The 25,491-nt window shown below is 41.5% G+C and overlaps 1 protein-coding gene across 1 annotated transcript in view; it reads right to left on the bottom strand.

Annotated features, from left to right (window-relative positions):
- Positions 1 to 12,244: 12,244 nt before the first annotated feature.
- The window catches only part of SOHLH2 (spermatogenesis and oogenesis specific basic helix-loop-helix 2), a 500,438-nt gene continuing 487,191 nt past the window's right edge, over positions 12,245 to 25,491 (bottom strand). The window contains exon 7 of the mRNA XM_069640297.1: positions 12,245 to 12,962. Within this exon, the coding sequence (XP_069496398.1) occupies positions 12,566 to 12,962 (397 nt within the window). The 3' untranslated portion in view covers positions 12,245 to 12,565. The remainder of the gene's footprint in view (positions 12,963 to 25,491) is intronic.

Genomic DNA, 25,491 nt, shown 5'->3' with positions numbered 1-25,491 from the left:
TGATGTCCCAGCATTCGTCCGGTAAATTTAGATGGACATGGCTCCTTTTCAGCAACCAGGCCCTGAGGGAGAAGGCTGCGGGTAATGGTGGTATACCTGGCCATTCTGCTGTGTCAGCACTGCCTGGTGAGCCCTTTAGCTTATGGGTGCGTCACATGTCATCCTTGTGAATCGGGTACAAGATCTGTCTTGCCCAAGCTGAGGCAATGCGTATTATTTTTCACAGCTGCTCCTGCATCCGTTAGATTGCTCTGGGTACCAAAAAGATGGTGGAAAGGCATACAAGAACATGGCGGTCCAAGGTAGGGAAAAGGCATAGCCAAGGGGTCCCAGCTCCGGTTATCTTATTGCAAAGAGAGTACTTCAGGTGTTGGCCCATTTGGCAAAGAGGTCGATTAGTGGTGACCCCCATTTCCTGAAGACTTGTCGAGCTCTGTCCAGTCCAACGCCCATTTGTGGGATGTCAACTATTCTCTGCTTAGCCCATCCTTTGGATGTTGTTATTCCCTGGGAAGTGCTCCGCTGTAACTTAAAGGCCCATCTCCACAGCTCCTGCAACTCTGGACAGCCGAGCCATTCTTATGCCCACCTACTATAGTGCAGCGAAGTTGTGTTGTCCGTTAGCCCCGTTGTGTCCTGGCCCTTCAGGACTGGTTGGAATTACCTAAACGCCCACCGGATGGCTCTTAGCTGGTAGAGAAGGTTTAGATCTTTCCGAAAACGTGCATATTGCTGGAAATAGCTCCAAATGTGTTTTTATTAAAGCAAAAAGCTTAGAGAGCTTCTAAGGATTCTGTAGGCGCTTTCGACGGAGGGGGGTGGGGAGGCCAGTGTAATCTGAAGATGGCTGACCAGGGTGGAGCTAGAGCCTTACCACCTCATTGGCTAAGGAGCAAAAGAACCAAAAAAGGATGTGGATAGGCTGCAAAAGAAAGCTTTCAATGCTTTATAAGCAATGGTATGGCTTTATAAATGACATATACCAAGGATTCCCAATCTGATGACAGGGAATCATTCAATGATGTTAATCTACGTAAGATTCAATGCTGGAGAACCACAAATGTACAAGTCATGGGCAACTAATTTGTGTCAGGGTTCGAAATTGAGATTCGATGAGGAGGAGCTAAAACAAGCTCCTGGGTGTCGGGCATCACCTTGTAGGCAGGAGCTACCGCAGGGGACTCAGAAGCTACCAGAGATGCTCCTTGAACTTTTTGTATGAACCATTGTGTTTAAATGTATATTCGATGTGTTCTAATTCTTGTTTATTAACATTCTCAAATGCTCAAAGTTAATATGGCTTTCATGCCCTGCCAGGAGGGTGAATATTCATTCAGGAAACGGCTTGGGCTGTGGGCCATTAAAGGCCATGTCAGCCCTCCTAGCAGGGCATGAAAGCCATTTGCACCCCTGGGTTTACTCGGGGTACAAAAAGCTTTCTTAATTTTTCATCCAGAGATCCGCACTGCTTGCACAACTGATCTCTCGATGAAAAATAAAAAAATGATGGCAGCCACCATATGGAAAAGGGACTTAATCCCTTTCCATGTATATGGCAGTGGGCAGTAAGCAGCAGGGGGAAATGGAGTAATTTTAGGGGCAGGATGGCAACAGGGAGAGACTCCCTGTTGCCTCCTCGCATAGAAAGAATAAATCTACGCCTCCCAGGGATGGGCCTGAGGTGGCTGGGACAGTGGGTAGGGATTGTGTATTCTCGCCCGCTGTTCCATCCACCCGATTGGCTGAGTGCCCTTCCCCTGGTGCGAATGTCACATTTACATGTTTGGAAGGCATCAGTTGGCATTAGGAGCCAAATGTAGCTTCTGGAAGCTATTGGTTTCAAGCTAATGAGGCTCTACTATGCTAGAAGCAGGAGCAAAATAGCTCCCAGCTCCCCTCAATTTCGAACCCTGGTGTGTACATAAAATAAGCTGGACATGCCGTAGCGGGAAGTAGCACTTGCTTCAACTGATATTTTTCTATTCTCACAGAGGTAAAACAAGTATTCACTTATGAGGAAGTATGTGGCCCACTTGGCAGTGTTCCACATTATAGAACCAGGATAAATCAGTGCACACCTGTCAGTACAAACACGTTTTTATATTAAAAAACAGGGATTTAAGAACTACGCACAAATATGTGCTTTTAAGGTTTTTTAGGTGCGGGGGAGGAACTATGATCCTGGCACCGAATCACCACAACAACATAATAAAGAAGATCCAATGGTAAGATCCTCCCATCCCTGCACACTTTCATGAACTGTGAATCATTAAATCCTTATGGACAATTGTCAGAGGTATTTAAACAACTCAATTCTAACAACCGAAGGGTTTTGATCCCCACTAAAATTGAAATAAAGGTCCGTTGTTAGCTGGCACGTTTGGAGGTGATGACCCCTTCTTCCAGAGCAAAGTGGACTGTAAAAATAAATATCAGAAAATCAGAAATGCTTAGTTCGTTCCATATTGCACAAACACCAATGGAACATTTGTTTACACATTTGATACACCATTCATTAGAGCCAGTTGGATGACGCCTTGTTTTAATCCATATAGTAGACTAATCCCAATAGCCAACCAGAAGCCAGTGATGTATGCCTAGCCTGTGTCTACAGTATCTCATGCACCTTCCTTGTGTGTGTGTATCTGGCCGCACAGGTGTACAAAAAGCTTACATAAACTCCTTTCTACTGAGTATTCTCAGTAAAAAATAATATAATGGGGCATGGGTTCAGCTTCTGAGACGGGTAGGGCGTCTATTCCTGTTCGAGTACCATAGAGTAGTTTTCAGCTTAAGCCGTTAGTCACTCAAGTATTCAATAAGCTATATGCCCAACCGGACTTGCCAAAAAATGGATGGAGACACCCAGTCACGACATGCACAATTGCAGTCATCTATACATTAAAACAGATATTCTCGTGTGGGTTGAAAGCGGTTGATGCTTAACTCAAGCAGAGAAGAATAGAGAATAACAAGTGCAATCAGCATTTACCCATCAAGAGTCACAATTCCCCTTGTGAGCCTTTGACAATGTATGTTGTTTCAAAGCCAATGTGCTTATTTCCAAAAAAGTCTGTCCTCTGGCCGTACCCAAATGTATTCATCCAATGACTACAGAAAATAAAGATAGATTTTAGATGAAGTTCGTCTTTAAAACTGCATGAGGCCTAGTACTAGATGTAAAGGTATAGTCTTTCCCAACTCAGTAGAAGTCTTCCATTTACATTCACTTACATTTCCCATTAACATTCTCTGATAAAAAACATTTGTGCAGTAGAATTTTTTTGGGCGTATCTATTTGCAGAAGGGAATTACCATAACAAATAATCTTGTACCCAAATAACCAGACAGACTCAAAGAATATGGCAAAGTACTACTTTATTATTAGTTCAATAAAGTAGGGCAATCTGGCAAACAAAGAATTGTACTCTGCACACTCACAATGCAGATTAGTTACACATAGGCTTCATACCTCAAATTGTGTCAGTTATGACGTCATACTATGTGGCAAATAAAACCCATCGTACTTCGGGATTGGTTAGGGGAACATGTCTACTCAGAGTCTATAAGTGTTAGTTACTTTATTGGCTGCTCCTCTCTGGTAGGCAAGCCTCAAACTTCCTTCAAACTAGGTATAAAACAGATTACACTGGCTGTGAGAAACCTGAGGGTGTCTCACTTGCTAGTCCCCGGAGATCTGTCATCCAGGAGGGCCAGGACACTGCCATCCCTATTGGATCCAGTACCTGGGGTTGGACCAGTGCGGGAGTATCACCTAGATGGGGGTCCTCAGGGAATCTAAGTGGGCCGCGGTATCCCCCTTCTTGTAACACCTTTTCCCATCCCACCATGTAGGATACGCAAACACTATACCCCCCCTTTCTGACATGAACACTTTCGCACACCACGAAAGACGGACATACACCAGAGCTGTTTACCTGACATCAGTCAATTGACCAGAATCACACACACCCGACGGCCCTTTCCCTTCCCCACAGGGATAAAGGTGGAGCACGAGAGCACAATACGAGCAAGGCAGACCGCACGACGAAAGAGAGATCAGAGTCCGGCAGTTCAAGTGGAGGAGAAAAGCGGCAAGGACCGAAGGGGCAACAAGGAGAGAAGCGACCTTGCCCTTTCCACCCAAGGCCCGCAAGACCTCTGTAGAAGGAATCATAAGACCGCAAACCACAGCCGACGTGTGTTGCAGCAGATGCAAGCGGTACACTGAGCCCTCCTCCGTTGATAACCAAGCCAGAGAGAGAAGCTTGCTACTGTAGTACCATCCTGGACTCCAGAGACAAGAAAAGCCAATCGATTAATCATAGCCGGTGAGTCGAGGGGAGAGCTGATAAGAAACCAAACTGTGATGAATGAAAGTTGCGAAGTGGTAGAAAAGTTCAAAGAACTGTTAACGTTAAGGGAAAACCAGCTGCCGAGGGGTCTGGCACCACGTGGGTGCTCATTTAAGAGAGACTGGTTGATCCCGCGTTTGATAAAACTACTGATACCAGAAGGCCTTAGGAGAGCAGCAAGGAAGAGGTCAAAGTGGTCATACAGGGGTCTAGCAAAATCTCCCTGTACAGTCGAAAGTCTTTGACCGGCAAACCAGTGAAAACCCAAGGGAAGTAAATCCTGCATCATAAAAAGGAAATGTAAAGTTGGCGAAAGTGAATCCGGTGGAGGGATGATGATGCAAAGGGGCAACAGAGGGATGTCCGCAGTAAACTGTTTAAAAGGACATTAAGATTTGTGAATGCCAGATCTGAAATTGAGTAAAAAAGCCATAGTGAACCCGACGGAGGGAGACTAACATTTCGAAAAGGGTCTGAGTACAGAAAAGGGGGATCCAGGGGTGAAAAGCCATCATCCACCGGAAAAGGCCATAGTGAACCCGACAGAGAGAAGGCAAACATTTGAGAAGGGCCCGAGCCGGAAGAGGGGAATCCAGGGGTGAGAAGCCATCACCCCCCCCCCGACACGTGAATGCAACAGAGAAATCTTTTTAATACAAGCCAGGGTGAACCCGACGAAGGGAGGCTGATATTCAAGAGGGGTCTGAGTCCAGAAGAGGGGGACACAGGGGTGAATATTTATCACCCCAAGTACAATCAGGAAGGAACTTTTATTATTTTGAACCCATAAGGCCCTCAGAAGCAAGAAACATAACTACCAAAGATCCTGATATTGCAAATAACTTTTTGGTGGATCTGAGCCTGGAAGAGGAAAGGTCATCACCCAACGTGCCTAAGGAAAGGAACTCTTTTTGTTTATTATTTGGAACACACCAGGTCCTTGGAGGCAAGAGACTTTTTGTAGAAAAGAATCTTAAACAATGAAGGTCCTAATAGCTGAGAGACAAACTGTGTGCTGGGAAAGCTCACGCGTATGCTATGCTCAGGAGTCCTTCCTTGTCCCATGCTCAAAACATGCGAGACCCCCAGCTAACACATCCTGACTTATCATTTGTGAACACTTCTTTCTTCTTGTGAACTTTATCCCACACTCTTTTTGTATTTAGCATAAGGATTGGCAATACGTTTTTTTCTTAGTATAGGCCCTTTTATTTGATAAGATACAACTAGGACCGCCTTATTATTATTTGAAGGTCATAGCTTGCTCCCATCTTAGTTTTAGATTTAGATTAGGCATCTTTTCCAACCTACCTATACAGTTTAATAAACACCCTTGAACTGTGATCACTTGTGTCTGTCTTTACTGTTTCCACCATGAGTTCCTTACACAGCATAACAGCAGCAAATTGGCCCATGCAAGATTGTATGCTCATTGTTACATCGGCCCTCATGATAGGTTGGCATCCTTCCCAACCCTGGACACTGGGCTCACTAGCAGCACGTAAGAAAAACGAAACTCTGATGTGGAGAACAATGCCAGAATACTACCCACTTTCCCAATTGATTTACCCTCTCTCATCAGCCAAGCCTTAAGCGAAGGCCTCCTATTTGTAGTTGACCTTGCAGGCTGTTCTCTTCTCTGGGATTTTTAAGAGAGTGTAGGTACATCACTATGTTCATTTGGAGCTTCATGAATAGGCCTTATTTTCGAGTTGTCACCTGTGAGGAGACCAGGATTTTGTCCATTTCGACCTTTTATTTAGTGCTATTAAATTCACTTAAGCGGGGTGTCATTACTCCGCTTGGCCTCTGGAGACTTGGTTGCTCTGTCTCATACAGGCTTTCTTTGTCCTACGTACGTTGCTTATCCTCGGTACCTCCCCTTGTACCCTCTCGCTGTGGCATCCTTGATCTCTGGCCAGGAGCTATTCTGTGTTCATGCATGAATTTGTATTTTCAGTCTCTGCAGCTCTGGTCTCTCTCCTTCAAGCTTTTTGTCTACTATCATTGACAGCCAGCATCCATCATTTCCACATGCACTGGAAAATATACTCACCTTGGATTCGGATTTGCAATCATATAATTAAAAAAAGACCCACCTTTGTATATTCTAGGGCCCCCGCATTTAGAAACCTTTTGTCCACGGTACAATAAGTCTTCCCTGTTTGAGGTTACAAGTATATCATGACAATGGGATGGGATTTACTACATTGGCCCTCATTACGACCCTGGCGGAGGTCCATGGTGCAATTTGCACCATGGACCATGGCGCAGAGCTGCCAGCTCCGCCATGGGGGTTGGCGGACTTACCGCCCCATTCCGACCTTGGCGGGGCGGTAAGTCCCCAATCCCCATTTACCCTTCCCCATTCCCATTTTTGCCCCATAGGGTATAATGGGAGTGGGGAAGGCGTTAATTACGCCACCGTACAATACGGTGGCGTAATTAACGAGGGGACCCGTAGCGCCATGGATTTTTCCGCCCGGAAAATCCGGGCGTAAAAATCACCATGGCGCTACGGAAAGTCCTAATCTGGCGGAGAGGTACGCCATGCATTACGCTGGCGTAAACCCCTCTCCGCCAGGGTCGTAATGAGGGCCATTGTGTTTTAGCCCTGTGGAATGTAACCACCAGCATTGTAAGATCACACTTGCACATGAGGCTCATCTTTGACAAATATGATAAATTAGGGTATGGTCTTGGACAATAGCTGTAGACAATGACAGTGTCTGAAAGATTCATAAGGGGCCCTTGTGGCTGCTCAGTTAATGATTCGAACATATTAAGCATGGTTAAATGACCTATGGATATTGCACAGAAATGGGTGTAGCAGCTATGAGCAGTGAGACTGCAGTGATCACACCACTGTGGATAACGAACAATCTACTCAGTCCATTCAAGATGGTATAGATGGTAATTGTCGCCTTTCATAATTTTAGTGGATGTAGCTGTGTGGATGATTGGCATAAGTTGCTGAATGTAATCAAGAGAGTATAGATGGTAGGCTTTTATATTTCTTTGGTTAAAAAACCTTGGCTGATGCAAACAAGGTGTTTGTTAAATGTTGTTAGAATGATTAATCACGAGAGCTCTAATACACAACTGCTGCCTCTTATATAAACATTAGATGCAGAGTCCTGACTCTAAACATGTTTGCATTTTGCATTCAGGTACGCAACATGATCGGTTTATTTTGATATGGAAATGATGTGTGACATCTGACGCCACGCACGCTCTGACGTAAACTTGCAGTATAAACTAGTGGGAAACACAATATGGCGGTGATAGACGATTCACGGAACGCAGCGGTTCCCATATTGATTGATAATGGACTTAAGGCCCCTCATGAGGTAAGGATAGTTGAGGCATGTTAGGCAACAATAGAAACTGGTTACAATGTTAAATTTGAATACATATGGCATCAAAACCCAGGCACATAGAAGCAAACCGACTTGTCTCTTTTATATACATTGCCATTTGCAGAATTGTAATCTTCTGGCTCCTTGAAATTATTGTGTACGACTCGCACGCGAAATACGATTGCTCTTGAAAAAGAGTTAAGAGGAATGGGACACATTTGAACTATCGGGTGTCATGGTAATGGTTAACTCGTGCTTAATAAAGGATCCATGCTAATTATATTCCACCTTTTGGCATTGGCCTTTTCCTAGAATATTCCAATCATTGGATTGGACTGAATGAGGAATGAAGAAGGTAGAATCAGAAGTAGAGTTTCCTGGAATGAGCACTTTGGCTCAGGGATTGAGGTAATATTATTATGCTTATCTGTTGGATGCTAAGTTAGGCCCTTTGAAGATATTTCGGTCAAGCTATACATATACTTGTATGTTCTCTCCTTAGGACAATGTGGGAAACCTCACATAGTTACAACTCTATCAACACAAGCATAACTCTGGGAAGTGGACCTCAAATTGGCCACGCACAATTCGATTTGAGAAAAGTAAATAGAGGAACTCTTAGTTCAACAATAGATTTAGAATACTAATAGGGTAAACAGAGACTTTGTACCATCAGCAAACAATTTGTATTAAGAATAACATGCCTAATGTTAAAGTGGCATTTGGAACATGGTTTTCGTTTGAGATGATGTTTTGGTTGGAGTGGTGGTGGTTGCATGAACACATAGTACACTTTAGCTAACAATATTGATATCAAGGCACAAAGACAAGCACTGATAGGGTAATGTGCTCTTTTAGATTGAAAGTTTGTACAGGGACAATTAATGGCAAAGTGTTTATATTGCCTTTTTCCCTAACCTGTTGACCTGCTAGGTTTTGCTGTTTTGGTTACGATTCAACCCATAATCTGGATCTATCAGAACATGTGTTATGCGATCATGAAAATAAAGGTAATGTATTGAAACTTACTATTTGTAATTGATTGACCTACCTCTGTTGCACAAATATGGTTTACGTTTTTTGGATTTTGACAGTCCTGAAGAAGACCTGAAGGTTTCGGGTCAGAACATGTGTTGGCTACCTATTAAAACAGCAGTGCATCAGCAATGTATGAACATTATTGTGGAATTATATATGTACATAATAGAAAGGATATGTATCTCTTTAGGGTGTAGCGCTTTGGTACTATAACTCTGTATTTGCACATTTTTCAACATGGCAGATTCACTGGTGTTGTTTTCTACTGCAGCAAGCTTCTATGGGGCTCATCTACCTTGCGTTTCAGCGTATATAGATTCACTGCTCATCTGGTTACTTACCATCTTTGTATACATGATTTCTTATTTTCATATATGTTACTTTTGTTTCTTCAGTTACATCTTCATTCTTTAAGTATTTTTATATTGTTTCAGTGCGTCATTGTATCTTCTCCTTATGACATCACTTTACACCTGTCAGATCTTCTTTACAACTGCTTGATATTCAGTGGTGTCTGCAATTCTCCTGTTACCACCTCAGTACGAGGGTACATTCAATATGGTTGTCTGAGCACAAAGTCTCTCATACACTCGATGCAGTATTGGGATGATACCTAGTGTCATGCATAAAGTCTTCCTGTCGTTTATCCAATATGACGGCGGTGAGGGGTGGGCCTATCTGTGACATACACATCTGTTCCTCTACACATTTACATACATCTGCATTTTTCTACATTACATATGCTTGCATTAGAACACCGTAGGCTGCATGTGACATATGAGATCAGCTCCTGCTAGGCTATGCCATACAAACCGTGACTTACCTAGCATATCATGGCATTCTCAAGTGATTTAGAGCTATTGGCCCATCACCTGTTTGCATTAATAGGATGCCCCTATTTGCTTCTATCTGGCTACACAAGTATGATGCCATCGCCTGCAAAGCTATACCTTACATATGGTGACCGAAGTGCTGAAGAGACATGAGGCAAAACAGTCCATAAAGACATATTGCTACAACCTAGTCATAGCACAAACAGGCATTGGTGGAACTCAAGTATGAGGCACAACCTCTTTAATGCACGTGAAATAGTCTCTCATTGCCAGTTTTCATGAACAAATTAAATCTGGTGACAGCCTGGCCAGTCGATAAAGATTGTCTACTGGTGAGTAGAAGGCCTTTGAGGAGCATTACACATCTGGGCATATGCTAGATCATTGAGAAAGGCTTAGAATAACCTGGAGTTTGGGTAGTTCCCAGAGATAATTGAACCCAGGTCTGAAATGGTCTTGTTGGCAGGGTAAGAATACAGTATCACCCCACCTTAGAATATTCTGTAAGAAATCTGGGTATGTGATGGTGCAATACCAACAGACTGTGAAAGGAATCAGAAAACTGGATCTTGTGGAGCAGGGGATGTAGATTCAGACTCTAAAATATAAGAAATGGGGGTTCTACAGAAAGTAATTGAAGGCACTGGGACCAAATGACATAAGTATTAAAACCTCTTAATCCTTGGGTCCATTGGTCTTGACTGCTCTCTTCAGTCTCACTTTACTTCTTTGAATGTGCATCTGTAGGATTTGAGGAGCAATAGACGCATGAATGTGAGGCGGCGCAAGACTTGCCTGTGCCATAAGATTAGCTCTTGCGCCACATTATGTATGTAACATTTCCACTCTAATAAATGGTAAGTTACCCAAGATAAACTGTTACTCTGCTTGATGACTAAACCCAAGGAATCCTGGAAGCTCAAGCCAGTATTTGAGCTCTTCAGGGATTCTGAGACATTGGGCCACCTTCATATTATCAAGAGAGCACCTTCGGTTGCAAGATATTCGGCCCCGAGTGCTCATCATTATGATCACTGGACACTTACTTACCTGGCCCTTGTCGATAAAATTGCTTGAATATCCATGACTGGGGCTTGGGGGGAGTTTGAAAAATGTCTTCCCATATAACAAAGTGACAGCGAAATCGGGCCAAAAGCACACTGCAGTACAGGGGCCAACTGTGATTCAGGCCTAGTCACTCAAAGGAGAGTGTACGGAGGTCTTTGCCAGAAAAAAATAAACATTGCAAGAATTGCACAACTTACCTATCAGCTTGCAGGGTATCAGATTGTCAGCAGGGTGGAATCAAACTATTAAAAATAATTCAGAAGGATGAAGAGGGCCTACGTTCTGTCAAAGCAGATGCACACTGTTCATGCCACACCATGTACTACGGCATTTTGTACTAAAGTTAATCATGCTTTTGAAAGGTTATGCAGAAGTATCTTGCTACCTAAAATGAGCACTTCAATGACAAAGTGGTTAAAGAAATGTCAACAAGGCAAACAAGGACTGAAATAGAAAACATTGTTCCGTTTTGCATGTCAAAATCTACTCCCCCATAAATGTACTACGAACTTCAGTTTGAAGTACTTTCTGCTCAAAGGAAAGCCATACCGGAGATCTTCATTAATTCATCCGGGTGGATGCCAGTACTGGCTTCCACCCGGACGCTCACGGACCACCGGCCAGAAATCTGCTATCCAGCATCAACCAACGCCCTACTCAGGGTTGTTCCATCTCTTTTCCACTGGGAGCCCCCACCCCAACTTCAATGCCTTGAGAAAGACTTAGGTTGAAACGCGTGTCGGCTGTGTTTTTTCTACTAATATGGTTAACTAACCTGGTACCCCAGGTGTTATGCTGCACTTGAAATAATAAATATTCCTGCACATACAAACACATTTTCGGACTGATTTGTGCAGTAACTGAGGGGTACCAACACCATTGCCAGCGCCATCAACCAGCTAGGTTTTGTCAACCCACCCTTTCTCATATCAAGAAATTACCTTTCACTGTTTTCATTAAATAGTTTGCGATAACCATCAGTTTCGTCCTGCTGTAGCTCCACTCCTTTATAAAGAGAACATAATCTCTCATGAAAGCAAAGTAGTAACTAGGATTGTAAAAATGAAATGTTCCTACTGTTAAATCAAGGATTTATCTGGCATGTCAACACACATACAAAAAGTCCAACATGAACAGAATATGATGGGGCTGCAATAAAACTCCAGCCAACTTAAACACAGACTATTTGTTTCCAGTGCAAATTTATCTGGTGATGGTTTGAGTACCTTTAGTACCTTAACAGACTGGTTCTCATTTGCCAGATATCAGTTATGTACAAACACTGTGCATGCACATGTCCAGGAGTCTTCATTGCAATATTACAAATGTACACACTTTTGACATTGGTCTCACAAGAACGTACATAATATGCACGAGTGAACTCTTTATTTTCCATCGCTGCAAAAGACCCTATGAAATATTTGTGCTAAGCCAGTTTATGAAATAAAGGCTACAAAAAGATTTGAGTCTCATAGTTATACCCCTATTTATGTTATTTATATTGTATATTCTTATAATGTCTTATGTGGAAAACAAATCGGAAATTGAAATATTCCGTAAAAGAGCAAGAATACAAGTGCAACCACAATATAAACAATAGTAATTCTTCAATGTCTACATTTATTATTAACAATACATTACTTCCAAAGTGTGAACAATATATTCTGAAAAACAAGCTCAACTCTGAACATTGTAATCTAGATATTCAACAAAGTAGCTGGAGACATTTAAAAAACTCATGCCCATGACTACATATTTTTGTCCAAAGTTCACAAAACAAATATGTTTTAAATAACACGCAATTGTATATAACGGCTACCAAATATCATATTAAAACGAGAAATTTAACTGCTTAAAGATGCATTAAATTAACCACAAAAATACAAAATTAGACTGCTTATTTTGAACCTTTTTATTTGTTGAAGGCCAAATTTATAGCTACTTTATTTCCAAAACCAATTGTGTTAGACTGCAGACAGGCAATTTCCTCATTTAAATTGGAGGTTATTAAATTCCTGTGTGCAGTTACTTTAGCATAAGGAACCGGTGCAGATTTTGAGATTGTGTATTTATTGCGACTCTCACTAACGCCACTGGAAATAGTAATCTCTCCCGTAGGTCTTAAATAACTCCAGCAAAGAAAAAGGTTGCGTAATTCTCCCCTTGCAGATTTCTTGATTCTAATCATAGGAATTCTTGTTGTCTCAGCAGGCCTGTTTATGGCTTGTAATCCATGTCTCTCAATCCACTCTGAAGGCATTCCGTCAGCCGATATTTTTTCATTATGTTGATGTGCACTGCAAATTTCCCTGTGAAGACAACGTTTAATTATTGTAAAACTGATTTAAATAAAATATATAAATATTACATGGCAATGTCAGTACTGGTTTCAATAAAAAAAAAGTATACTGCGAATCAACTTACACACGTATTACTAACTTTTTCGATTATAAGGGACTAATTCTGGGAACATAGACAAATTAAATTCAGATCTTTTGTACTTCTCAAAAAACACTGCATTTGTTCATATTATGAGTAAAATAGGATTTCCTTAACCACAGCAGTCCAAATCTGCTACTATTGGCTAGATTTAGACGCAGGTGTATTAGTGCACAAGTGGCACAGAGAATAATAGTGCCATGTATGTAGTTTGCATGGGATTGATGGGAATTACAATAATTGTGTACGGCAGTAGTGTATAGGGAAAACGTCTTTTAAAGTGGCAAGTGGTTCCGCCTGGGATAAAGGTTATGCATCACAGTAACACCCCTTTATTTTTATTTATTCGAAATTAGTTTATTACAAACTATTTTCATTTCTCTTTTATATTAAATTCATCAAAATTATATAAAACAACACAAATCCACAAAACTGTTAAACGTTAATTAAATTAATTCTTCATTTCGTCGTAGTTAATGTCAAACTTAAAGTAAGATTTCGAGCAAGAACTGAAGTACTGCACAAATCACAGTTTTCTCCTGACCCAGTAATATGGCATACCATCATTCCTCCGGGTTTAGTACAGGTATCTTATGGGCGAGGCATGGCATGTATTTAACTCTCATTTGGGTTAATGCCTCACATTGTATTATTATATGTTTAAGTGTTTCTACTTGTTGTTTGTCATTACAAAAGCAACAGCACTTTGGTAACATTCCCAATTGATTCATTTGGCCTAGCCGTTCACGAGTGGGGAGTAGATTTAACCAAAATCTTAAAAAAAAGATCACAAAACTTTGTCGATGGAAACAGTTGAAGGTACGTTGGTAGTTGATTTAGTTTACAAGCTTCCACTGAACAATTTGTAGACATCTGATAGTCTGCTTTCTCATGCTGTGTCTGCATCCAGTCTGTATTCTGAATTTTCTTTTTTAATGCCATAGGATTTTGCATTAAAGTGTCAACTAATGTTTCCAATGCGTCAAGCCAAGCTACACATCTCGCCTTTCATTTATTTAGCATTGAATTTGTTGCAATACTTGAGCTTGATCTAAATATTTCCATTGCCGGGATGTCATAATCAGCTAGAATCTTACGATAAAGGTGTAGAGTTTTCCATAAAATTAAGGAATGCAAAGACTGAAGACCTACTTCAAATCGTATTCTCGGTATCGGGAATGATTTTGGTAATGCCAGAACTTCTTGCCAGAAAAGACCTTCCAACTGATCGAAATGACTTTGTTTGTACAGGACGCATAGAAAAACGTTCCAAATTTTGCATGTAAAATGAATGCTTGCCGAGCTAGTGAAAGAGTCTTCGCCCGCAAAATGTTCAACCAATCTCGTTCACAGGTACTGGAATTGATACACATTCCCAAGTATTTGTAGGAATTCACTTGAATAAGTCTTTTAGAATGCACGAATACTGACAACGCTTTCTGTTTGTAACCATGGGTTACTGAAAATATCACCACTTGCGACTTTTTGATGTTTATTGTCATGTTGTTACTTTTGATATATGATGCAAAGTTATCTAGCCTTCTCTGCAGGCGTATTGGAGTTTTATCTAATAGGACGATGTCGCCTGTGTAAATCAGCCACGGTACATGGGTGCCCTTCAGTAAGGGAGGGAACACACAGATCTCTTTTTGAACATTTGCCATATCAGAGATATATATACATTATAAGTTTGAAATGTTTTCAAGTTAATTTTACACCCCAGTATCACGAGCATGCCACACCCCAACATAAAGAACAGGACAAGAGTAAATATTGTTTTTTTTTAATGCCATGCTCCACCCCCACCGGCAGCTGTATGTAGAGGAAAGGTGCATCACGGCATACACCAGCTCAAGCAGCTGCCTTTCTGGGGTACATGCATAGGCACATTTGTGGCCCAATCACCAGCCGCCTTACAGGAGAGTCGCATGCAGGCATGTCTGAAGACAAATCAGAGGTCTATAACGATGGGCAATATGTCCAGGCGGTAGCACATGTGAGATGTTGTGGGGTATGGATTGTATCCTAAGGAGCATGGCTGGTCTATGTTTTCAATGCGTAAATATCTTTTAAAACAGACAAGACAATTGGAATTGAACCATAAACCCCTTGTAGGAGAACAGTGATACCCTGACATAAAATGGAAGAGACTGCTTGCTATTGACCATTGATCCTTTAGTGATCGACGAGGATGTTTGCAATGGGGCGATAGATGTTATTAAACAAACACAGCTTAGCTATTGACAGCATCTAGTTCTTGTGAACAATGCTAACTGAACACGGATGAAGGTATTCAGTAAACAAAGGCAGCAAAAAGAGATTGTGCAGGAGAATGCCCAAACACCTCAACAATAACTTAAAAGGATAAAATAAAAAAAGCACCTTCTACAGGAATATACCCTCAAGAAATCATTGCACATTGAAAACAATGGCACGTTATGCCTGTGCTTCCTGTCTTCCTGGCCATCTATGAGAGGTAGAATTCTGGTGTGTGCGCGAGAGCTCAAAGAATGTCGCATAACTGATTAAAATGATTACTCGATGTATGTCAGTTGGGGCAGAGCTAGTACAAATCTGGTGGCTGGGGGGAGAAGGTGGGGGGGGTTCTCCTGTCAATATGTATGTTACGGAGCAAGACTAAGTGGAACTGCAATAAAGATAGACTTTTGTACATCTGCCACCCTCCTTAGGGAGAGACAGGCTTGATTTTAACACTGGTGATAAGCTACAGAAAGGTGCTACACTCATGATGAGTCTGAAACCTGACAGTGATACATGATGCACACCAGGTTATAAAATAAATTAAATGTGACCTGGAGAGGATACCCACTAGCTCACCTCTGCACATTAGGTGAATTGAGCTGTGTGATGTGAGGGATTGCCATTTTGCAAGAGTGTAGATGCGCTGTTTTTTCAATTTGAATTAAATTAATAATATTATGTGAAAGAGAAATCTGCTGATCAAATTCCCCTTTCATACCCTTCATGCCCAAAGCATAGCATGTACCTGTGTCCTTCTGCATCAGTAGCCTGATTTGAAAAGCCTGCCCTACCAGTGGCAGAGAGCAGGTTCAGAGGTTACAGGTGCCCATTTGACAGCTGCAGTGACAGATAGTACATCGCAAATGAGTTGGTTGCCGGACGCGAGACAAACACAAAAGTGCTAGTAAAATATTTGCAATCGGACAAAACCTATAAAGAAAATGGACAAGAGGAAGAAGAAAAAAGAGATTAAAATGAGATGGAATAAATAATCAATAGATATTGCTGAATGAAAAAGGGGCATACTGATAAAAACCTGTGAACAGAAAAAGGAATCCAAGTGCTGGAGAAACTAAAGAGTCCCATTTTTTTGGCAAATAAAGAAGTTCCAGGAAGCAAATTTGAGTGGGCACCACAAGGGTTATCGAGTCTTTCTGGCGTTATCAAAGGTCTCTAGTGTGATGAGTCTTTGTCAGGAAGTTAGATCCTATATACAGGAGCTGGCTGAAAAAGGCCTGGAGACACCCAAACCCAGAAATACAGCAAGAAACAAAGATTAGGTGAAAACCCAATCATACAGCCGCTCTCTGGAATCCCATACTGGGTTCTGTATTAGTTGTAATTTTGCTATGTATAGTTCCTTTGATCCAATTCTTGGAAAAATACAAAAGTCAAATATATAGTGGTTTTTCAATGTTGGTTTATCTATCCAGTAGAAAATTATTTTATAGAAAGAAGTGACGAGTAGCCACCAATAATGTTCTTCGTGAGGAAGAGATTGCCATAAATCACTCTATCCGTAGACTTATATTGTGCCAATGCATTTCGTAATACAACAAATTCCTTCATCAGGGCAAGTCTAAAACATAGCATTCAAATGCAATTGTGCCAACCATCCCATGGTTAATATCCATATAGAATAATTCCCATATTTAGAACAACGTAACTTAAATATGGGAATATTACCCTCGGACGATACTTCAAAAACCAACGCATCCCAAGGGGGCTTCGCATACAGCTCCGACCGACCTTGTGCAAAGAGAGTAGAGAGTTTGTTCGAAGGTGGGAATCTATACTTACGTTGTTCTAAATATGGGAATTATTCTATATGGATATTAACCATGGGATGGTTGGCACAATTGCATTTGAATGTTATGTTTTAGACTTGCCCTGATGAAGGAATTTGTTGTATTCCGAAATGCATTGGCACAATATAAGTCTACGGATAGAGTGATTTATGGCAATCTCTTCCTCACGAAGAACATTATTGGTGGCTACTTGTCACTTCTTTCTATAAAATAATTTTCTACTGGATAGATAAACCAACATTGAAAAACCACTATATATTTGACTTTTGTATTTTTCCAAGAATTGGATCAAAGGAACTATACATAGCAAAATTACAACTAATACAGAACCCAGTATGGGATTCCAGAGAGCGGCTGTATGATTGGGTTTTCACCTAATCTTTGTTTCTTGCTGTATTTCTGGGTTTGGGTGTCTCCAGGCCTTTTTCAGCCAGCTCCTGTATATAGGATCTAACTTCCTGACAAAGACTCATCACACTAGAGACCTTTGATAACGCCAGAAAGACTCGATACCCTTGTGGTGCCCACTCAAATTTGCTTCCTGCTTCTTTCCTTCCCTCCATTGGTGAGACACACAGCAGTGGTGGCACACAATTTCAAACAAGATTACCCAACACACTGAACATGTCATTTGAGGACATTGAAAGTTTATCCAACAAATGTGCAGAAACTTTAGGTTTCTCAACTGAGGAAGCATCTGCCATTTTTGGACTCATTAGCGAAACGTCTATTGGTGCTCATGGTACTACACCAAAGGATCCGGCCAAACGAATTAAACAATTAGAGTATCTTATACGAAAGGAGATAAATAGGAAATTACACGCAATTACCCTCGGACGATACTTCAAAAACCAACGCATCCCAAGGGGGCTTCGCATACAGCTCCGACCGACCTTGTGCAAAGAGAGTAGAGAGTTTGTTCGAAGGTGGGAATCTATACTGAATAAATGTTCACTGGACCTCATCTTGCTAACTATCCAAGAGTTATCAAAGAATTTAACAACCCTGAGTACAGAAATTCAGGAGATAGAGAAAGAATTAGTTGATAGACTTGGAAGAGAAGAATATGACACCATATTACTAGAGATTAACACTAAACTTGAGAACTACAAGTCTGAATTGGAGCAAAAGAAGATCAAGAAATTCAGGAGGGATACCTATGATTATATTAATGACAAGGTATACACCTGGATGGACAAATACGGCCAAGTAGCACCAAAGAAACCTTTTAAATACACATCCGACAATACCTCCAGTTCCGACTCAGAAGCCCAGAGAGAGTCTGATATTCCAGCAGAACAAACCATAGAGAACCTTGCACAGACAACAAGCCCTTTGGCACGAGCTCCGTCTGCTGTATCTTTTTTAGGCGCCCGCCGAAAAGAACCCGCAGGGGGAGGAGGCAACGCAAGAAACAAACCTCTAACAAGATTACAGCAGAAGAAAAGTTAGTCGTTAACATTTCGGGGAGGCGACTCAACAAGGCAGAGGAAGAGACTCTACAGAAAGGTCTCAGTTTCGTACCGACTTACAGTACCACCTTGTTTGACACGAAGATAGAACTATACAAGTTTGTTCGTAAACTTAAACTTAAAGTCTTCTTTAACGAATTGGAGACACAAGAGAGTCCGACCGAGATTCCAGACTTTCAAGAATTTAGAGTCAAAAGTGGGTTTGTTCCACCCATTACAGTACCATCCATAGAAATATTTCAGAGACTAGTCACTCGGGACCTTGAACGAATCAGCTACAGAAATCCTCCGTATAGGAACTTAAAACCACACGAGATGAGATTGATTAGAGACCTGTTTAGTGACAAGAGTATTACCATTCGTCCTGCAGACAAGGGAGGAGCCTTGGTTATTCAGAATACATGTGACTATGATGCTGAATGTAGAAGACAGCTCCAAGACCAGACCACATATGCTAGTTTGGACCATGATCCCACCCTTTCGATCAAACAGAATTTGAAGAGCATCCTAGTAAAAGCATTTGAATTGGATTGGATCAACGAGCATACACAAAAATTTCTCTTGAAAGAACATCCTAGAATACCTAATTTCTATACGTTGCCGAAGATCCATAAAGATGCCATCAAACCACCAGGTAGACCAATTGTTGCAGGGATAGAGAGTATCAACCAACCTTTAGGGATCTATATAGATTTCTTCCTACAGCCATTGATACAAGAGACCAACACCTACACAAGGGATACCACCCACTTCCTGCAAAAGCTTAGCTCATTGACACCTTTGCCTGAAGATCTGATGTTTACTATAGACGTGAAGAGTTTATACACCTCTATACCCCACGACCTGGGGATAGAGGCTGTAGAATGGCTGTTACTGAAAGCACCTGAGATACGTGCCCAGAAGGAATTCATACTGGCATTGTTACAATTTATTGCTGAGAACTCCTATTTTCAATATGGCAACCAATTTTTTCTACAAACTGCAGGGACTTCAATGGGAGCCACCATGGCACCCTCATATGCCAACAGTTTCATGCATAAATTTGAAACAGACCATGTATTGAATAAACAGGAATGGAAGAAGGACATCCGGATCTGGACGAGATACATAGACGATATCTTTGGAATTTGGAAAGGAACCAGAGAGTCTTTTGAAACATTTTTTGTGTATCTAAACAGCATCGACCAGAGGGTACAGTTCACTAGAGAGATTTCATATGAAATCATAACATTCCTTGATGTAAAAGTCAGAAAGCAACTCACTAGCTACAGCACTTCATTGTTTCGGAAAGTGACTGATCGGAATAATCTCCTGCACCGCCTCAGCTTCCATCAGCCGCGCCTACTGAAGAATCTACCATACAGCCAATTACTTAGGGTCTAGAAAATAGTGAGTGATCCTGAAGACTACAGAATGCAACAGATGGAAATGAAAGAAACATTTCTGGCCCGGGGATACAAGCAGAATGAACTCGATCTGGCATCTGACAGAGTTGATGCCTTATCACGAGAGACTTTATTATCAGAACAGAATCCCAAAAGTAAGAGAGAATTGAAGTCACCAGTATTTGTATCTAAGTTCTCTACGCAAAGTAACAAAATCAAGAAAACTATTATGAAACATTGGGAGATTTTCAAGAATGACATCCGAGTTCAAGATATTTTTAGTGAAAAACCAATCTTTGCATACCAACGCAGTAGGAACCTAAGGGATGAACTGGTGCAGACGAAACCTACAGCCAGGGAACCTATGACACAGCGAACTGGGACATTTCCTTGTTTACAGTGTGTCAACTGTAATTTTGTTATTAAAGGAAACTCCATTAACCATCCAAGGATGGGGCAGAAGATTATGCTTAAGACTTTTGCCACATGTGACAGCAGTAATATCATCTATGGCATTAAATGCCCTTGTGGGAAATTTTATGTGGGACAGTCAACCCGAACAGCCAAGTTGAGGTGGGGTGAACACCGATCTTGTATTCGTAATGCAAACATCAATTCAGCCGTGGCACGACATTGGATGGCCAATGGACATAATGTGTCACAAATAAAATTTGTGATTTTGGAAGTTTTAACCAAGAATAGCCCTCATGAGGATTTATGCCAACGTTTGAATCGCAGAGAGACATATTGGATTGACAAACTTGGCAGTCTGGCACCCAATGGGTTAAATGAGGAGATCAACTTTCACTGTTTTCTCTAATTGTTTTCTCTAATTGTTTTCTTATATTGTATTTAGCATCGTTTGGTTTAGATTGACACCAGTACACATATGACCTGAATGTTGAGGGTCACTCGAATGTATATGAATAAGAGATGTTTCCCATGTTTTAAAAATGTCCTGCATGCTGCGCATCCTGGAGTTCCCCCAGGACCCGAGGTGCCGTCTGTCTGGACGACACCACTAGCGGCATTAAGGCACATACTATTAATATAAGGTACAGCTCTAGGGTTGCTCCCTAGGCTCCATCTATCCAACTTAGGCACGTTCATAATAGTATAGCCTCATCTGAGGTGTTCATGAAACAGCCATTACTTTTATCCAATTGGGTTCAGTCACTCTTAGTATTTTTTCTATGTCCATGGATGACAGACTACTTATTTCTTTTTTGATTCTTAGGCGATGACTTTTATCATTACTGTCCCAGGAGGTCCACAAATTAGGTATTTTGATCATATTTAAGTTCATTGACCAGTTCTCAGACACGGGTCGCGGCTCGTGTTCATGGAGCCGTGATCACGTGTCTTACACAACTGAGTTTCTCGGCAACGCACCGATGCAAGGAGGACATTCTGCCTTCAATCACGTGTCTTATAAAACCCGGTTGCTCGGCAACGCGCCGATGCAACGAAGACAGTCTGCTTTCAGCAGACGCAGAGAGAACTTCTCCGCTTCGTTCTCTACATATGGTGAGCTACAATCCACGCTTGTTTTTTTCTATTAGCGATTAGCTACACTTTGGATAGGTCCTTCATATATATTCACTTTACCATTCACAGCACCTGCTCGCCGTACACGGTGGAGCAGCCTGGCCTCTGAAACATAGATTTCGCCATTACTCACCTACATCAGGTAATGGACCCAATTCCCTCCATTTTGTTATAGGACAACTTTACTTACCTTTGTACTGATTTGTTTCTTATTTTATATCTTTTGACCTGCCTTCTGATCCGGCTCATTACATTGTCGGGTATGTGTTTACCTTCATATTTTTTCAACTATTTGGATGATATTTATATACTTACGTTGTTCTAAATATGGGAATTATTCTATATGGATATTAACCATGGGATGGTTGGCACAATTGCATTTGAATGTTATGTTTTAGACTTGCCCTGATGAAGGAATTTGTTGTTTTCCGAAATGCATTGGCACAATATAAGTCTACGGATAGAGTGATTTATGGCAATCTCTTCCTCACGAAGAACATTATTGGTGGCTACTTGTCACTTCTTTCTATAAAATAATTTTCTACTGGATAGATAAACCAACATTGAAAAACCACTATATATTTGACTTTTGTATTTTTCCAAGAATTGGATCAAAGGAACTATACATAGTAAAATTACAACTAATACAGAACCCAGTATGGGATTCCAGAGAGCGGCTGTATGATTGGGTTTTCACCTAATCTTTGTTTCTTGAAATAAAGAAGTTCCATTCTGACCATTCCTGAGACTACAGTACATGTGAGATGACAATCTAGAAGTCTACGTGATGTCCTTCTAACTACGAAAGAAATACCATCTGTCCTGAAGATGGCCAAAACATCAAACACAGATGCTAGGGATAGCATCTAATATATTCTTTTGAAAAGGCCGAAACATATGTAGACATATCCTAAAGGTTGAAATCAGACAACCATGACAAACTAGAGATAATCTGTGCATTAATAACAGATGTGTCACATACTAACCTCACTGATTGCACTAAGTGCTCATATGAAGTCAAAGTAATTTATCTAAAATAAGAAAGAAAGTGCAAAATTCAACAAGGCACATAAATGTTCTAAATTGTTTTTATACTTTCTGATGAATAAAATATATTTCTTGTGAAGGAATTGGTGAACCCATGCATTCTATTTTAAGTTGCTAAAAATAGAACAAGTGCCATACCTGTTGGTCTCAAATTAAGCGGATCGAGAAAGGGGTAGTTGCTCTGATCTGTTCATATTGTAGCCATATTGTCCCTACATCAGACAAATCCCCGTTAACAAAAAAGAGGGAACAAACCCATATAGTATTATCAGCTGCAGCAACAGCCATGTCTATGAAGCGCAAGGTCTGCATTTCAGATATGCCCCCCTGCTCCAAAACCCTATAATTATGGTCTATGTCCTTGTAGCAGAATAATCGTTAAATATAAGTCATAGCCGAGTTAGCGTATGGCAGGCGGTATTCTCATAATTATTTCAGCCACATCCAATTTGATATCACAAATGTGCTAACTCCTGTGTGTAAAGCACTGCTGTTAAAGGCGATGGGTATTCGGGCCAGACGGGTTGAGCCTGACAGGACAGGAACCAGAATGGCCTGGTTCTTCTTTGATCTCTTTTTGAGGGCAAGTAACACTCTCCGCCAGGGACAGCCGTACAGCAGGCAGCTGCCCTGGTCCCAGGCATCAAAGGAGCACACCCATTCATAGGGAATAGCCTCCCAACAGGGTGCTGCATTTCTTAAGTACGTTGATCCTAATGAGAAGGAAGGGGGGGAAGATTTAGAGTAGTCAGGAGCAATCTGTTCAATGGAAGGAAACTTCCACCATTTTGTTGCACTCTGCCCCTCTCCTTCCTATCTCCTGCATTTCATCTAGAGCAAAGCACTTTGGGTGTGATGTAAAAAGGAGAAAGACCACTACTTTCAAGAACAGCGATTGGACCACTAAGGCAGGCTAGCTTTAGTCCAATCAACCAATTTTGCCTTTAAAATTAGGGTTCTTTCACCACTTCTTAGATCCTTTCAAGATAACCTAAAGACTCACTCTGAAGTACCTGAGAAGAACTCACTGAACTTCCTTTGGGAAAGTTGCACTTTCCAAAACCGTCAGCCTGAAGCGAAGAAGGAGCCATCCAAGGTAGAAGAAAGATCTGCCCCCTTACCCAATCACATAGAACATTGGGGAGGCAAACCTTTGCTGTGGACCAGGGCTTGGATTTAGGGATTCAGCACGCAAACCAGGCAACCTGATTGGCTGGTTAACCAGTCCCTGGTGCTAATTATTGTTCTAAATGTTAAGAATTGCTGCTTTGTTATATATTGAATCTCTACCTTTATGGACATTTCTGAAATAAAGCAAGAAATGAATGAAAAATTAGATATACATTATGTCAGTGAGGATCAAAGACCTGGGCCATACAAATTAAATCAAATCAAGACTTTTTGTTGTTTGTGAAATTGGCGGTAGTATATCCTGGAAGGGAGCAGAGAAACAAATGGGCCAATACAAAATAAATTTTAAAAAGGCAGTGAGAGGAAAGAACAAAAGTAGGGCAGCACAGAATTAACGCAAACGAGATCACAGAAAATACAGCCCCTCATGCTGTTTTTGGGAGGGCACCTACTTTCACCAGGGGAGCACAATTATATGTAAACACAGAAGGAAGTAGGCACCGCCAAACTCATCTGTACTTTGCAGCTACAATACCCACAGCACTGGGTTATTTGTGGTGTAAATACACCCCATATTCACCATCAATCTCTGCAATTAAACCATGTGTATGATATATGATATTTTATTTATATCGCACCTATACACAAGTGTTTCACATGCTGGGTGAGCATGTATAAATGGTGTTTCACAAGTATGAAATTGTCAATGCAAATGATTTCTTTATACTACAAAAATGTATATTTATTCGTCGTCTTTCTTTTAACACCTTCCAGCAATTATTTGCAACAACATAATTTTCTAAAAGTGCATACGGGTTAGTGTACTGTAAATTCATATGTTGAAAAACTGCCTGAAAAATGACAAATTGCCACCACCACTGCTTTATACTTCACTGAGTGATACTCTCCTTCCTATAAGCAGTGTTTTTTTAACAATTCGTAGCCTCAGTGGCATGTCACATAGAAATAATTTCCATGTCTCTGTGCCAGTGTTTTTTTCCTATGGCTCCAAATGTCCCAATATACAGGCTGTTTCATATAAAACAATGTTGATACATCGTGTTTCGGAAAGGATTTTGGGGACATCCATCCATCCTATACGTCCTCCCTTCACTGGACTCGAATGGCCATCATCAGGGCAAACTGTTGGTTCAGAACCTGGGGTTTAATCTCCTTTCAAACTGTTAGGATCATTGGGGTGGAGGCGGAATCAACCAGAAGCAGACTAATAAACCCTGGAGATGATGTGTTCTTGGGCCCCCTGTTTCCCCATGCCCATGCTTCCCGGAGGCAACATGCCCCACGCTTGTGCCGCTGGGCTGTCTTCATAAGTCCTGCCAATGCCGGTTATTGATTATTTATGTCCCAGGCAATGACAGGGAAGTGGCGGCTTCTCGTTGGCGTTGGGGTGAACACTGGTATTCCTTCCTGCCACCTCACCCAGCACACAACTCCCCCAACACGTGAGCGGGTAGGCTTGCTCAGCTACTGAGAGTGCCGGTTCGCCTGGCACGCGAGTGGTTGATTCAGCAAGCATGCAAGCGGACAGGCGTGCTCAGAAAGTGAGCGGATAGGCTCACCCAGCATGCGAGCAGACTGGCTCGCCCTGCGCACAACTGGATTAGCCCACCTAGTACATGAGCACACAGGTTTGCCAAGCACGGCACTTCACCACTGTAGTCGGCTCGCCCGGGGAGAACTTGGGAGGTCCCCGGGCCCAAGATAAGCAAACACTGCATTGCTCTG

The sequence above is a fragment of the Ambystoma mexicanum genome, chromosome 7q (assembly GCF_040938575.1).
Source record: "Ambystoma mexicanum isolate Mex_15411 chromosome 7q, UKY_AmexF1_1, whole genome shotgun sequence".
Taxonomy (NCBI): domain Eukaryota; kingdom Metazoa; phylum Chordata; class Amphibia; order Caudata; family Ambystomatidae; genus Ambystoma; species Ambystoma mexicanum.
This window is presented reverse-complemented; position numbering and strand designations above follow the sequence as displayed.